The following is a 14,734-nucleotide window of genomic DNA, read 5'->3' as shown; positions in this document are numbered from 1 at the left end:
TTAGATAAGATAGTTAATTGACGCCGGATCATATTTAAATGTGAAATATATTTAGGGTGAAATCTGCATAGTCCTTGTCAGCAGTTTGACTACAGCAGTTTTCATGGGACTGTAGCCGTGATTGAGTATTTTCTTATATTTCACTAGTACTTTTGCAACATGGGGATTAACTACCGCGATCCGTTTCACTACCACGATCCGTTTGAATTTTTTTATACGAATCCTGTTCGAGAATACTTTCAATGGCCTGAGCAACTTCAACGCCTCTCTTTGATCGCAATGGAATTGCATATGCATAACGACTATAAACACTGATTGCAAGTAGAATGTACTTGTACGGTGTATTGTGACGTCGTTGAATCTCATCTAGAGTCAGGAGATCTGCTTGCATTATATGCAGTGGGTAAAAGGCTTTAGTTTTTCGATAATGATTAGCACGAAGTCTATGATTTCTATGCAGAGTGTAACTTGATTCATTTTGTAGATAGTCTTGTACACTTTTAGTGTGAACACCAGTGACTTTGGAAAGAGTGGTGGGGGAACTTAAACTCCCCGCCTCACCAATATTTTCATAAACACCTTTCAGAACTTCAACCATTTTGAACGTAAACACGTTGTGTAACGTCCGCTACCCTTTTGTATACTAGTTGTGGATGGTGATGGTGATATGATACGTTTTCGCTTTTTCCTCGCCACCATTGTCAAGTTTCCACTAGGTGTGCAAGTATTTTTATAACCTTGTTTTATCGATGTTTTAGGTAATAGAACTTGTAATAGAGCTAGCATATCTGATGATGGATTGTCTTGCAGCTTGCATCGATGTGGTATCACCCCATCTTGGTCTCTTTTTGGGGGGAGAGTAATTGTAGGAATCTTCCTCCTCCTTTAAAAGGAAGAAAAATTTAGTAAGGAAATAATAATAAGCTACCTTTTATAGATAAATTGCCCTCTAAAGTTTATTCTGATGTTTGTAGTGCTATAATTATTAACACTTTTGAACTATTCAAAAAGAAAAGCCTTTAAAGTAAAAATTTTGTAGAATTTTTAGTTTGGTGGGGAAGGGGGATTTAAAAAACATCTCCCCATAATATAATTTGCCCTATAAAGTAGATTCTGATATTTGTAGCAATCTATATCTATTAGCACTTTAGAAATATTAAAAAAAAGGGTTCTAAAGTAAAATTTCGGAAAATTTTGAGTTTGGGGGGAAGGGGGATTTCAAAAATTAGTCTGTATAAAGAATTCTCTCCTCCCTCCTCCCTTACTTTCCATGCGATGAAATAGTTTTTTTGTTTTTTTTTTCACATCGTAAAACCTTCTTAATCATGGAATACAATTGAAAATAGAATATATTTCCTTTAATTAGGCTGAATACAATTTTCTCTCTTTGTCAAGGAAAATCCTTGTTGCTAATTCATTAAGCATATGCCATTAATTTATGATAGCAAGGGCGTGTGAAATTTGATTCCCAAAACTGTCACTTCCTTTGTAACACCGAAGCTTTCCATTTAGACCAGAAAAAAAAGATTTTTTTTGATAATTGAGAAAAAGGGACATTTTTTGAACGAAATAACTAAAAGTAAGGAATTATGATCGTAATAAAGCAATGGAGAAGGGGGTTTTTGTTTTACATAATAGAAAAAAGCATACTTAGCGTTTTCTAACGACTATACACATCATATTTTAAGGGTTTGTATTGTTGGAGGGGGAGGGGGCTAAGCCCCCTGAAATTTGAATTGACTGGTAAATGCTTTTTATCTGGAAATAAATTAAGAAATTCGGTAAACTATACTCACGTTGAATATAGAAATATCCATTGTTTCAAAGTTAATAATATTCAGTGTACTATGCTCGATATTTTAAAATATAATGAAAATTAAATTCTAATGCATGAACATTTTATACGGAGTTTCAAGGACGAATAAAAAACGGATGTTGAGTTACATAATTTCATGCATGCTCCCAAAACATGTTTGACTACTTTATACAAAAAAAAAAACAAAAAAAAAAAAAAACTAAAAAAAACAAACAAAACCTGTCTGCTTAAATTATATTATTACGACCATACTCTCAAAACATGTTTTACCACATTATACCTTGCCAAGTATAAAAAACCTTGACTTTAGTTTCATAACATGCATTATAGTGCGCCAACTTTTAAAATATTCACGTGTAAGTTTAATGACACAGCCATGGGTTTTTCTTGCCCAATTCCAATGTATATTTTCATGTAGGTTTTCAATCTATTACACTTTTGACCATATTCTTGTACGGTTGAAACTGTACGGTTGAAACTGTACGGTTGAAAGTGGCTAATAGGTTACTACTTGTGTATAGAAACCATAACTCTAAAAAAAAATCTAAAAGAATGACAGATTTTTCTTGTAACTTGGGTCTCTTGAGGCCTAACCTATTGTTCCGTAAAATTCTTAGAAAACTTAAAAAGGTAAATTACAATTATGCTAAGGTTTATATACTTTAAAAGGTAAATTACAATATTCTAAGGTTTGAAAGTATTTGATATGCTTATGTGACAACTGGTCTTATAGTTCTATTCTCAACAAAATAAATTCTGATTATTTTTATGAGCAGATTTCTTTTGTAACAATTTCAAGCCTCGTCTTTCCGTCGTACATTTAAAAGTGCAAATTTTATTTAAAGCAAAATCTAATTGAGACTGTTTGTTATTTTGACAGCCTCGACTCGACTTAACGGCAATTAATAGTATCCTTAGTAATTGCTTCCTTTCATTTAATAGGGATACTTAAGATGTTTTTTAATGCTAATATAGATTAGCAGAAATCCTGTGGTTTTAGATCTACCAATCAAAAGTTGGAATCATCAGTAACTTTTTTAGTTTTAGAAATGAGAAAAATACCCCAAAAAGGACAATGATCCTAAAGAAAAGTTAATGTTCACTTAAAGTGTTTAAAACTCTATAGTTTTAAGTTTAAGATTTACGCATTAAAAGTAGTAAATATAAAAATGCGTGCATTCAACTAGAATTGAGATAAAGCACCCCTGAAAAGGTTGTAATTCTAATGAAAAAGATCGAATATATTGAAAAAAGGCCTATTTGAAAACTAAAGAAGAACATTTTAAATCGTATTTTCAGAGCGAAGAATAGTCAACGATGTACATGCCTTTCTTTTGTTTCCCTCCAGTAATGATTATTCGTAAAATATGTGCATAGGGATGATTCTAGCAAAAACACAAATAGCTTGGTGTGATAGAGGATATACATCTCCGTTCGAAGTTCTGCACAAATGGCCCCACCACAGTTGGAACAGAAGGATGGTGTTCATCCTTCGGATTTTCAAGGGACAAAGTGAGCAAACTTTTCGCTTTCGATCCTGAGGTTTTGGGCTTCCAGAATAACTAGCAATTCCTGCCATATCTTCGATGAGTTCTCGGAGTGAGTGGTTCTATCTAAGAGCCTTTGCTGTACATGAGGCTGCACTACCTTCGGTAGAGTTCCATCGTGTAGCATTTCGTTGTGGGAGGCTTCAATCTAATATTTCCGAGGTTGAAGCTGTATACCACACAAGAATTGATGGAACTGATGTTTAGGAGCCCATAAAATACACATATGTGCCAAATTTTAGCTTTCCTCCAACAGGACATCACTAAACATTTGGTCAAATGTATCAATCCCATGTTTAGTCGAGTTGTAGGGCTTGATGACTTCCGGTTTTCGACTTGAGTAGGCCAAAGAAAGTCTCTCGTGCATTTTAGACAGTAGAGAGACAATTCTGTTTCGTTTTGGGACATGTAAAACCATGGTAAGCACCTGGTCAAAGCAAAACATTGAACTCTGTTCAGTACGCCTTTCTTACATAATCTTATCAGAGTATTTGCTGTTTTCCAAATTCTCCAGACCTCCGATAAGATATTCTTCAGAGTCACTAAGAATTGAAATGTCTTACTTACTCTTTATCACTTGCATAGAGTAATTCTTTGATATGTTTTTCGATAAGCCGTCTAGAAGCCATCTAAAAGAAAAAACGAAATGAGAAGAGAAAAAGATGAAAAGGTGTAGTGTCTGTATCGTTCAGGCTCCTGAGGACATATGCTGGTTCCTACGTGAACAGAATTTGAAATTAGAATTTCAACATCTTTTGTTGCAAAAAAAATATCACAAATCCAAGAAAGAACTAAATATACAAACTCTGATTTCGCAAAAAAGTTGCACTATTAGTCTATTACCGTCGCTTCATTAAACTTACTGCTCGCCCTCGTTATTTCGGAAACGAGCAGAGATCCCAGAGCATAAATATATGATATGTATATTTTAATATATTTATGCTGTGAGGGATCCGTTGAAGTCTGAACTTGCCCGCTAACTAGGGTCGAAATTTACGGAATTTACGTGAAGTCAAGCCTTGTTGTGCGATACCGTCTACAGGGGAATCGCGAAAAAAAAGTTTCAGGGTCGTAAGATTTAATAAGTCACAGTCACAGTGTTACAGGCTTAACTTGGAGGAATTCATATGGACTATTGACTATATATATGGACTATGTGTGTAATATAGTTTCGGTGGTGCTATCAACTCTTCTTCTAGTGCGGAAACTGCTTTTAGCCAAATATTTTAATGTCTTAATACAGAAGCATTGCCAAAAGGAAAATAAAAATCAACTATAGTGCAAGAAGCAGGAGCTTATTGGGTGTTAGAGCCTGAATTTGCCTTTAGACATCTAAATCAATCCTTATTCTTAATAGGCTATATGGCTACAGAAAAGTTGAACTTTAGCAGAAAGAGGTGGAGGAGGGTTAATGGGGGAAGGGCGCAGCCTCCTACATATATAGGACGAACCTAGAATACATTATTAGAAATAAACGCATATAAAATAACATAAATACTATATTTAAAATGGAAGTAAAGAGCAACAACTAAACTTGAAACAAACAGAAATTATCCTATAAGGGAAGGGGGTCTGTTACACCTCCTCTGCTTACCACTTTTTACCTTCTTATCTAAATGCTTTGAGAATGAATTCTAGGTCACGAGAGTATTGTTGTACACTATACTTATTCCTTTATAACACGGCGTCTACGTAATATTATAGGCAGCGCAATCGCGCTGCCAAAGTAAAGAACGATTTTGGAACAATTTATTATTTTTTTTCCATGCCAGGGCACTTCGTATCAAAGAAGTTTTTATAGAAACTTTGAAAAAGGCTCATTCGATTGGAAATTGGAGTGGCTTTTGCCCTTTTTAATAGTCGAAAGTTATTGGAAGGTAGCTGACACCCCTTCCAAACCCACCATTTCTCCAAACGCATCCAATCAAAATTTTGAGATGGCCATTTTGTTCAACGTATTTGATTTCCACATAGAAATTATGTTTTTGAGGAGGACACCCCCCCCCCTACAGCCCTCACGGCAAGGGTTGTAAGTTATACCCTGGGGAATATAAGGTTTTTTATAGAAAGCGTTGTCGTAGAAACTTGAAAAAGGGCTCATTCGATTGGAAATTCAAAGGGCTAGTGCTCTTTTAATAGTCGAAATATATTGGAGCACAAATAGCCCTCCTCTCACGCCCAACTTTTCCCCAAACACATCCAATCAAAATTTTGAGATAGCCATTTTGTTCAACGTAGTAGATAGTTCTGGAAATTTGGTCTTTGAGGATGACACTTCAAAAAGGGCTAATTCAATTGGAAATTAGAACGGCTTGTGCCCTTTACAATAGTCGATAGTGATTGGAGGATAACTAACACCCCTATCACACCCACCATTTCCCCAAACACATCCGATCAAATGAGATAGCCATTTTATTCAAAGTAGTTGAAAGTTCTGGAAATTAGGTCTTTGAGGATGACAAACCCCCCACCCCCAGGTGAGAGCATATAAGGTTTTTATAAAAAGTGTTGTCGTAGAAACTACAAAAAAGGGTTCATTTGATTGGAAATTGAAATGGCTAGTGCCCTTTTAATAGTCAAAAGTGATTGGAAGGCAACTAACACCCCTTCCACGCCCACCATTTATCCAAACACATCTAATCAAATTTGGAAATAACCATTTTGTTCAACGTAGTTGAAAGGTCCAGAAATTATGTCTTTGAGGATGACAACCCTTTCATAGTCCTCAGGGCAAGGGTTTTAAGTTATGCCCTGGGGCATATAGGGTTTTTATAGAAAGAGTTGTTGTAGAAACTTCAAAAAGGGCTCATTTTATTGGAAATTGAAAGGCCATTTCCCCAAACATATCCAATCAAAATTTTAAGATAGTAATTTTCTTCAACATAGTTGAAAGTTCTGGAAATTAGGTCTTTGAGGATGACACCCCCCCCCCCAGCCCTCAGGGCAAGGGTTGTAAGTTATGCCCTGGGGGCATATAAAGTTTTTTATAGAAAGTGTTGTCGTAGAAACTTCAAAAGGGCTCATTCGATTGGAAATTGAAAGGGCTAGTGTCTTTTTTAATAGTTAAATGTTATTGGAGAGCAACTAACGCCCCACTCACGCCCACCATTTCATCAAACACATACAATAAAAATTTTGAGATATTCGTTTTGCTTAACATAGTTGAAAGTTCTGAAAATTAGGTATTTGAGGATGAAAACCCCCTCACAGCTCTCAGGGAAAGAGTTGTAATTTATGCCCTGGGGCATAGAAGGTGTTTATAGAAAGCGTATTCTTAGGAACTCAAAAAGGGCTCATTTTATTGGAAATTGAAAGGGCTTGTGCCCTTTTTAATAGTTGAAAGTGATTGGAAGGCTTGACGTTTTTATAGTAAAGATCGATGTAGGTACAATGTTTTTTTTTTTTTTTTTTTTTTTTTTTTTTTTTTTTTTTTAGACCAGGGCACTTCGTATCGAAGAAGTTGTCGTAGGAACTTCGAAAAGGGCTCATTCGATTTAAAATGGAAAGGGCTAATGCTTTTTTAATGCTCGAAAGTGATTAGAGGGCATCTAGTCCCCCTCCCACGCCTATCCTCCTATTTTCCCGTTATGTTTAAAAACTAAATGCTGCCTTAAGATTAAATCCAAATGCACTGTGTTAATGCTAATTCCCAATAAGACATCTCAGAGGTATCCCAAGGACAACTGAGGTTATCATGTTTAAACTTTCAGGGCTACTTTTGCTCTTAAAATCTAACCAAATCAAAATAGCGTAAGTGTGTTTAAGCTATCAAAGAAAGTAAACATATTTGTTTTGCGAATGGTATCAAGTTTTCTATTTTAGGTTAACTACTGGAGGTATGAAACTAAATTCAAGACTAAGATTTGTGTCCAGATTTTTAAAAGGGTGTATGCTTTTAAAAATTGCTGAAAATTTGTCTTCGGCATACAAATAGCAGGCCAAACTATAAAGTCTTAAAAAAAACGAACAGATTTAAAGTATTATTTTCTTTTTACATTACAACCACAAATCAGCATCGATAAATAAATGAAACCCAAAACGAACAGAAATTACAATAAATAACCGAGTCAAAGTTAATGAGCAGAAAGTAACTTGAGTAGGGCTCAAAACCCCTATGCCTTCCCATAGCCAGAACATAGTTTGCACTTTACTGAAAAAAATACAAATGAATGTGAATTATCAATTTAATATATACCTACACATATTAATATATAGCAATCAACATGTTAATATTATTTGATTTACTAAAGTTGTGAAAGTAAAAACATTTATATTTTTTCAGTAAAGCGCAGATTATGTTCTGGCCTTGGGAAGGCATAGGGGTTTTAAGCCTTACTCATGTTAATTTATGCTAGTTTTGAGTTTGACTCGGTTATTTATTGTAATTTCTGTTCGTTTTGGGTTTCATTTATTTATTGATGCTGATTTGTGTTAGTTTCACGCTTGTTAGATTATTTGATTTTATTTTTGCTCATTTTTTGTTTAATGTCGTTCTTTACAGTTCTTTGAAAAACTTATTTTGTGGAAAACGTTTTTTTAATTAATTAGATAAAAAAAAACGATTTTTTCCAATGAAAGTTAAGAGCTACATTAAAATTTGAATTTAACAGAGTTTATTGAACACATGAGAGGAACTAGCCCCTCCTTAAGCCCCACTCCTTCTAGTTTAAATATGTATAGAAGCATTTTTCTGTGCACTTCGGCATTTGTTCTTAAGGTTTTGGGGGACATAAAGTTGAAACAGTTTAAATAACTAAAAGCCCAAAGACTCATTCACAATGAAACTATACAAATACCGAGATTTAACTAGTGCTAGCTTGAGCCAGTAAGAATTCTTCAGATAATTTTTTCATTCAGTCATAAAATTATAACGCAGCGCAATAGCACTGCCTAAGTAAAGAGCGATGCGGGTACAATGTATTATTTATTTGTTTATTTTGGTTTTTTTTTTTTTACATCAGGGCACTTCATATAGAAGGAGTTATCGTTGAAAGTTTGGAAGGGGCTCATTTGATTGAAAATTGCCACGACTTGTGTCCCTTTTATTAGTCGTAAGGGGTTGAAGGGCAGCCACCCCCACCCATCATTTCCCAAAATACATCTAATCAAGGTTTTGAGACACCCATTTTGTTCATGATACTTGAAAAGTCCGGTAATTATATTTTTGAAGATGATAAACCCCCGCAGCCCCCGGAGCAAGGGTTGTAATTTATGCTTTGGGGGCATATAAGGCTTTTATGGGAAGGATGGTCGTATAAACTTTGGAAGGGGCTCATTGGATTGTAAATCAGAAGTTCTGGTGCCTTTTTTAATAGTCAAAGTGATTGAATCTGTCTCCAAAAAATTGAATATTGTCTCCAAATGCATCTGAAAGAAATTTTGAGACAGACACTTGTTCAAAAACAGTCCAAAGATCACTTAATAAAGCCTATGGGATTGAAACAAGCCCAGAGTCCGAAAAAAGGGTTATAAGTTATGCCCCGGGAGCACATAAGTTTTTTATGGAAGAGGCGGTTGTGTGAAGTTTAAAGGAGGTTCATTTGATTGGAAATTTAAGGTTCTAGATCCTTTTTAAGAGTCTCAATTGATAGAGGGCAAATAAGCCCCTCTTACTACCTAACACTCTTTTCCCCAAACGTATCTGATCAAAATTGTGATATAGCCATTTTGTTCATTATAGTCCAGAAAGCATATAACAATGCATTCAGAGTGAACACAAACCTCCGGTGCCAGAACCCAAAACGAACAGATTCTACAATAAATAACGGAGTTAAGCTCAAAACGAGCAAACATTAACATGAGTAGGGCTGACAGCCCCCATGCCTTCTCAAGACCCGGACATGATTTCCAATTTACTGAAGAAAAACAATTGGCCAAGGATTGTCCATTTACTATACCTATACTGATGTTTATTCATTTCACTTTCAATATCTTTGTATTTATCAAAGTTGGAAAAGCGAAAAAATTTTAAATGTATTTTGTTTTCAGTAAAGTGCAAACTATTTTTTGTCTTGAGAAGCCTTGGAGGCTGTCATCTGTATTCATGTTGATTTGTGTTGGTTTTGAGTTTGACTCGGTTATTTCTTATAATTTCTGTTCGTTTTGGATTTTATTTATTTATTGATGGGTATTTGTGGTAGTTTTAGGCTTGGAAGATTACTTGACTATATTCCTGCTCATTTTTGTTTAATGGAACTCTTTACATTTCTTTGAAAAAAAAAATTGTGGAAAATTTTTTAGTTTTATTTTATCAAAAATAGAATGGCTGAAATTAGGATTAGCTAAATCTTAGTATTAGTTAAATCTCATTGTGAGTTGCTTTTAAGCAACTAAATTATATTTAGCTGCAATTAATTTAAACTGTAAGACCTTAAGCCAAAGTTTTTCTAAGGCAATCAGTAACTAAATCTTTAGCAATTACCTGCTGGTTATATTTGTTCTAGTCTAAAATGGATTTAGAGTAGCATTAAACAAAAAAAAAAGCTTTTCAACTGAAAGTAAGAAGTAACATTAAAACTCAAAACGAATAGAAACTATTACGTATATGAAAGAGGGTTGCCCCCTCCTCAACACCTCGCACTTTGCGCTAAAGTTTTTTAGTACTTTCAAAAAAAGCGCCTTATTTTCCTAATTAAACGGCTCCTGTGTTTCAGGAGTCATTATTAAAAAATTGGGACAAAATTCAAACTTTAGCGTAAAGAGTAAGGTGTTGAGGAGGGGGCAGCCCCCTTTATATGTGTAATAATTTCTGTTCATTTTAAGTTTTAATGTTGCTCCTTACTTTCAGTTGAAAAACTTGTTTTTATTCAATTTCTTTGCGTCTTTTTAAATAATGCCAGGAAGTCTGGCCCCACCTCCACGGAGAAACCCCCTCTCCACGGAAACATCGTCTAGACAATTAAATCCCGGTGAAAATTTACCCCGGACAATAGCTCGAAGACACTCTGCGCGTAAAAATGAGACGGAAAAGAGAAAGGAAGACATATATAATGAATTTTGTGTAAGAATTCTGGCAAATTCCCCCAGTGTATAATTTCTCTTGACAAGTTCATTCCCTGGAAACCTCACTCCCCATAGATTCCACTGTGGAAAAACCCCCAGCAGAAAACTCGCCCCCTCCCACCCGAAAATGTATTCCTGCTTCCCAATAACAAATACTATGCGCAAAAAATGGGCAAATATTATAAGTTAAAGACCTTTCCCCTTGGACTATGGGGGGCCATGTTATACCCAAATGCATAATTATTGGGCCTTTCAACTATGATGAACAAAATGGATATCTCAAAATTTTAATCGGACGATTTTAGGAAAAAGGGGTGGGGATGGGGCCTAGTTTCCCTTCAATTTTTTCGGTCACTTAAAAAGGGCACTAGAACTTTTAATTTCCGTTCGAATTAACCCTCTCCCGATTCTCTAGGACCATTGGGTCAATACAATTAACCCTGGAAAAAAAACAAATACACATCCGTGATCTTTCTTCTGGCAAAAAAAAAAATACAAAATTCCACATTTTTGAATACAGGAGCTTGAAATCTATGCAGTAGGATTCTCTGATACGCTGAATCTGACGGTGTGATTTTTATTGAGATCACTTCACTTTTAGGGGCCGTTTCCCGCTTTTTTCAAAAATCAGGACAATTTTCTCAGGATTGTATCCTTTTTTGAGCAAGACTAAACTTAATGAAATTTATATATTTGAAATCAGAATAAAAGTCCAATTCCTTTGAAATATCTATTGGTATAAAAATTCCGTTTTTTAGAGTTTCGGTTACTATTGAGCCGGGTAGCTCTTTACTTACAGTTCGTTACCACGAACTGTTTGATTAACCAGTGTTTAGTGGAAATGGTCGAAGTTTTGGCAGGGGGAGGGGTATCACATCATACATAGGATATTTTTTATTCTTTTACAATCTGAACATATAACAGTTTATAGATACCATTATTTCGGAATATTATCACCATAAATTATGCAATAACTAAATCAGCCAGAATTTGTGTATTGTTGTTTTGCAGGTTTTGGACTCCTCTTTCCTTTACCTGTCAACCCTAATCAAGGGTGTATCCAGGAAGTTTGTTCGGGAGGATAAGTATTTATATTCGGGGGGGGGAGGCTACACAAAAACCTTTAAAAGATGCATTGAAATTTAATTATGTGCATTTTTGTTGCGTTTTTACGAGACGTACATTTTTTTTGTGGGGGGAGGGGGGTTCAAAATCCATAGCCCCCCTCCTGGATACGGATTTCCCCCCCATGTTTACACTAAAAGAGCCTATATATCTAAGGTTTATGGGATTATCTTTACCAATTTTTTTTTATTAAATTAATAGCAGAATCAACAACATTTCGCATATCGTTTGTTGGAAACAAATTCAGATTGTTGTTTACGTTCTGTACTAAAACAATAAACTTAATGTGGTTAATTTTGGGAAAACTCTTTATAATGCTAATCAGTAGCAGTGTCAAGGAAAACACTGATAAATTTAATTACTCTTTAATCTCTTCTCAACTTTAATGATTTTACGCAATATGTGCCTGATAATAGTTAAGTATTTAAAAGGGACAATAATGCTTGGATAATAACTAGAGTGTTTCATACTTTATAAGTTATTTGATTCTTGCTTACAAATGGAGCCTAAAGCCATTACGGGTCATCTTGCAAAAGGTAAGAAAGACTTATTATTTTGAAATAAGGAAAGAAATATATTTATCGCCAATATTAAAAACACTAGCATTCAAAAGCCAAAAGATGACTACTATTAGGAAAAAGAACCAATCCGAACCCCATCCCTCCTATGTGTACACACAACGGGGTTAATTTTCAAAAAAATAATTTGGAAGTGGCAAAAGCGGAAACTTAGAATAAGATGGCGTCAGGCGTCAGGGGCGTCAGGGGGATATGGCGTTGAAATTGTTTTATTAATTACTTAGATAATTATAAAAATAAAAGTGTGGGTAAGTCATTTCTGAGAAGGGACTAGACACATTTTTCGGTCTTGAAGGGGAGGGATCCTCAGGCCATAGTCTTTAACACATCCAAGGGGTACTTCAACCAGATTGCGGGCATACGTAATCTCTTTTGAGAGATTTTCTCCCATAGTTTATGAACACAAAATGTGCTCACTTGCTTTACTCCATGTAACTCTAAAGACAATTTTTATTTTATCAGAGCTGACTTCAGCTTGCTTTGACTCCCCAAAGGATATAATTAATATACAGATAATTTTCTCCTCTTTTTACAGGATCTTCTGCTCCTGCTGCGGTGGGTGGCTCTGAGGTTCGACTCTACACGTTCGAATTTTGTCCTCATGGACAGCGTATCCGACTTCTGCTCTCAGCTAAAAATATTCCGTGAGTATAAATTTTAGGGTTCTTTCATACTACACCTAGAACCTTTCGCTCAAGCATAACTCAAGACTTCACGTTACTTACAGAGGAAATTATCCCTTTAACACAAGCACTGCCAAGTAGACCTGAGTTCTACATAGAATGTGGCTTCCGCAATTTTATGTTATAGTATCGAAAAAAAAATTTAGAAGAAGCATTGATCATCAATTAACAAATTTTGAAAATAAATTAATGAATTTTTCCTAGAAAGCCTGTCACGCTTAATCAGAGCTTGAATCTCTATTTCCACTCCACATTTATAATTTTAGAGCAGTTTGCTTAAGATATTTGCGAAAATTTTAGACGATGATTATGATGACGGTCAGCCGAGTACGACTATTGGTAATTAGAATTACCCATCCTCTGTTTAGAAAGCTGTTCAAATTTTTAGCCACATCACTACAGGTTTTTGCAAAGCTTAGGATTTGTACCGTAAATCATTAAAAACATTGATAGAAAACTTACTAACAAATCGCTTTCTTTTAAATAAAATAAACTGAACACAATTCGAATCTTGTATGGGAATGTTCTTTCGAATAGCTGAGCAGGGTTGCTACCCTAGTGATTTATCACTATTTCTAGTGATTTTTTATATTGCTTAAGCGAATAAAATCAGCACAAAAAATCACTAGATAATTAAAAAAATCACTAAATAAACCAACAAATCACTAAAATCTAGTGACTTTTATTTTCACCGGGTGGCAACCCTGTAGCCCATCCATCCTAGCCTAATGGTTAGCGTGGTGGGATTAAAATCTTTGGTCTGTAAGAACATGGGTTTCAGTCTTGTTGCCGCTGGTTATTTGGTTTGGAGCGGGGGTCAGCGGTGTGACTCTGTAAACTCAGCCAAGAATTGACCTAGCTCCAAATGGGTTCCTGGAGAAACGGGGAGGAACACAAGGTAAGCGTCGGATGATTCGTCCCCAACCATGCACTGCACTCCCAGCCGAAGGCAGAAAATCAGAAGATTGGTACCTGCGTCAGCATGCAAAAAAATTTCTTTCTTTCTTTTTCATTTTTTATTATTTTGAATAGGGTAAATAGATACTTATAGAAAAACAATGAAGCCTTTATAAACTGCTTAAATCATTTAAGGCAGTTTATGCTACAGGAAAACATGTGGTGGCAGGCGTTTACCCCCCTGAAAATTCCCCCCAGAAAATACCCCTCCCTACCCCAACAGAAAATACCACCACGCAGAAAATATCCCCCTAAAACCCGAAAAATAATCCTCCCCGATGAAAATACGCCCCCACAGAAAATACTCTCCCGGTAAATAGCCCCCCCCCCCCCCCGGAAAATACCCCCCGTGGGAAACAAGGATTTCCAAATTTCAGAATTTTATTTGAGTTTTGTTTTTATTTTCCGTAGGGGAAGGAATTTTGGTACTTGTGTATTATACCCCCCTCACTCAAGTTTGCGCTGTGCGAAACTCGAGAACAAATCTGTTTCTTCGTTAGTTTCTTTCAGCTTAGCGTGAGACAAGACAAAGACAAGGGACAGAATTGATGGCAAATATATAATTTGGGCTATATGTTTGCACATAAGGAGTGGGGGTAAACAATTTGGACAGTTTGAAGTCAGAAAACAATTCTTACTTCATAATATGCAGAACAATTGCACCTAATACATTTTACATTCAGACCCGCTATACTTTTCCCCCCCCCCTCACTAATGTGCAAATGTATAGCCCAAATTTGTTTCTAAAGTAACGACGAAACTAAAAAAAGAAACCGGTTTATCCTCGAGTTTTACGCATCGTAACCTTGAGTGAATGACGTATAATACACAAGTCCTGGAATTTTTCATGGTGGGAGAACTGGATTTCTCGGTATTATTTAAAAACGATCATAAATTAAATTGAAAAAAAATTCAACTGAAAGTAAGAAGCAACATCAAAACTTAAAACGAGCAGAAATTATCACGTATGTGAAAGAAGTTGTCCCTTCCACAAGACCTTGTTCTTGCTCTAAGAAAAATCATCCT

General features: G+C 35.5%; 1 protein-coding gene across 3 annotated transcripts in view; it reads left to right on the top strand.

Moving 5' to 3' along the window:
• Positions 1–11,896: 11,896 nt before the first annotated feature.
• LOC148954853 (pyrimidodiazepine synthase-like) overlaps positions 11,897–14,734 on the top strand; it is a 317,734-nt gene continuing 314,896 nt past the window's right edge. For all 3 annotated transcript variants that reach the window (XM_089098949.1, XM_089098946.1, XM_089098942.1), the window contains exons 1-2: positions 11,897–12,026; positions 12,604–12,712. In XM_089098949.1, coding sequence (XP_088955075.1) covers positions 11,990–12,026; positions 12,604–12,712 — 146 coding nt within the window. In that variant the 5' untranslated portion in view covers positions 11,897–11,989. The remainder of the gene's footprint in view (positions 12,027–12,603; positions 12,713–14,734) is intronic.

Source organism: Artemia sp. Qi Xiang Cuo, chromosome 2, assembly GCF_049724085.1.
Source record: "Artemia sp. Qi Xiang Cuo chromosome 2, ASM4972408v1, whole genome shotgun sequence".
NCBI lineage: Eukaryota > Metazoa > Arthropoda > Branchiopoda > Anostraca > Artemiidae > Artemia > Artemia sp. Qi Xiang Cuo.
This window is presented reverse-complemented; position numbering and strand designations above follow the sequence as displayed.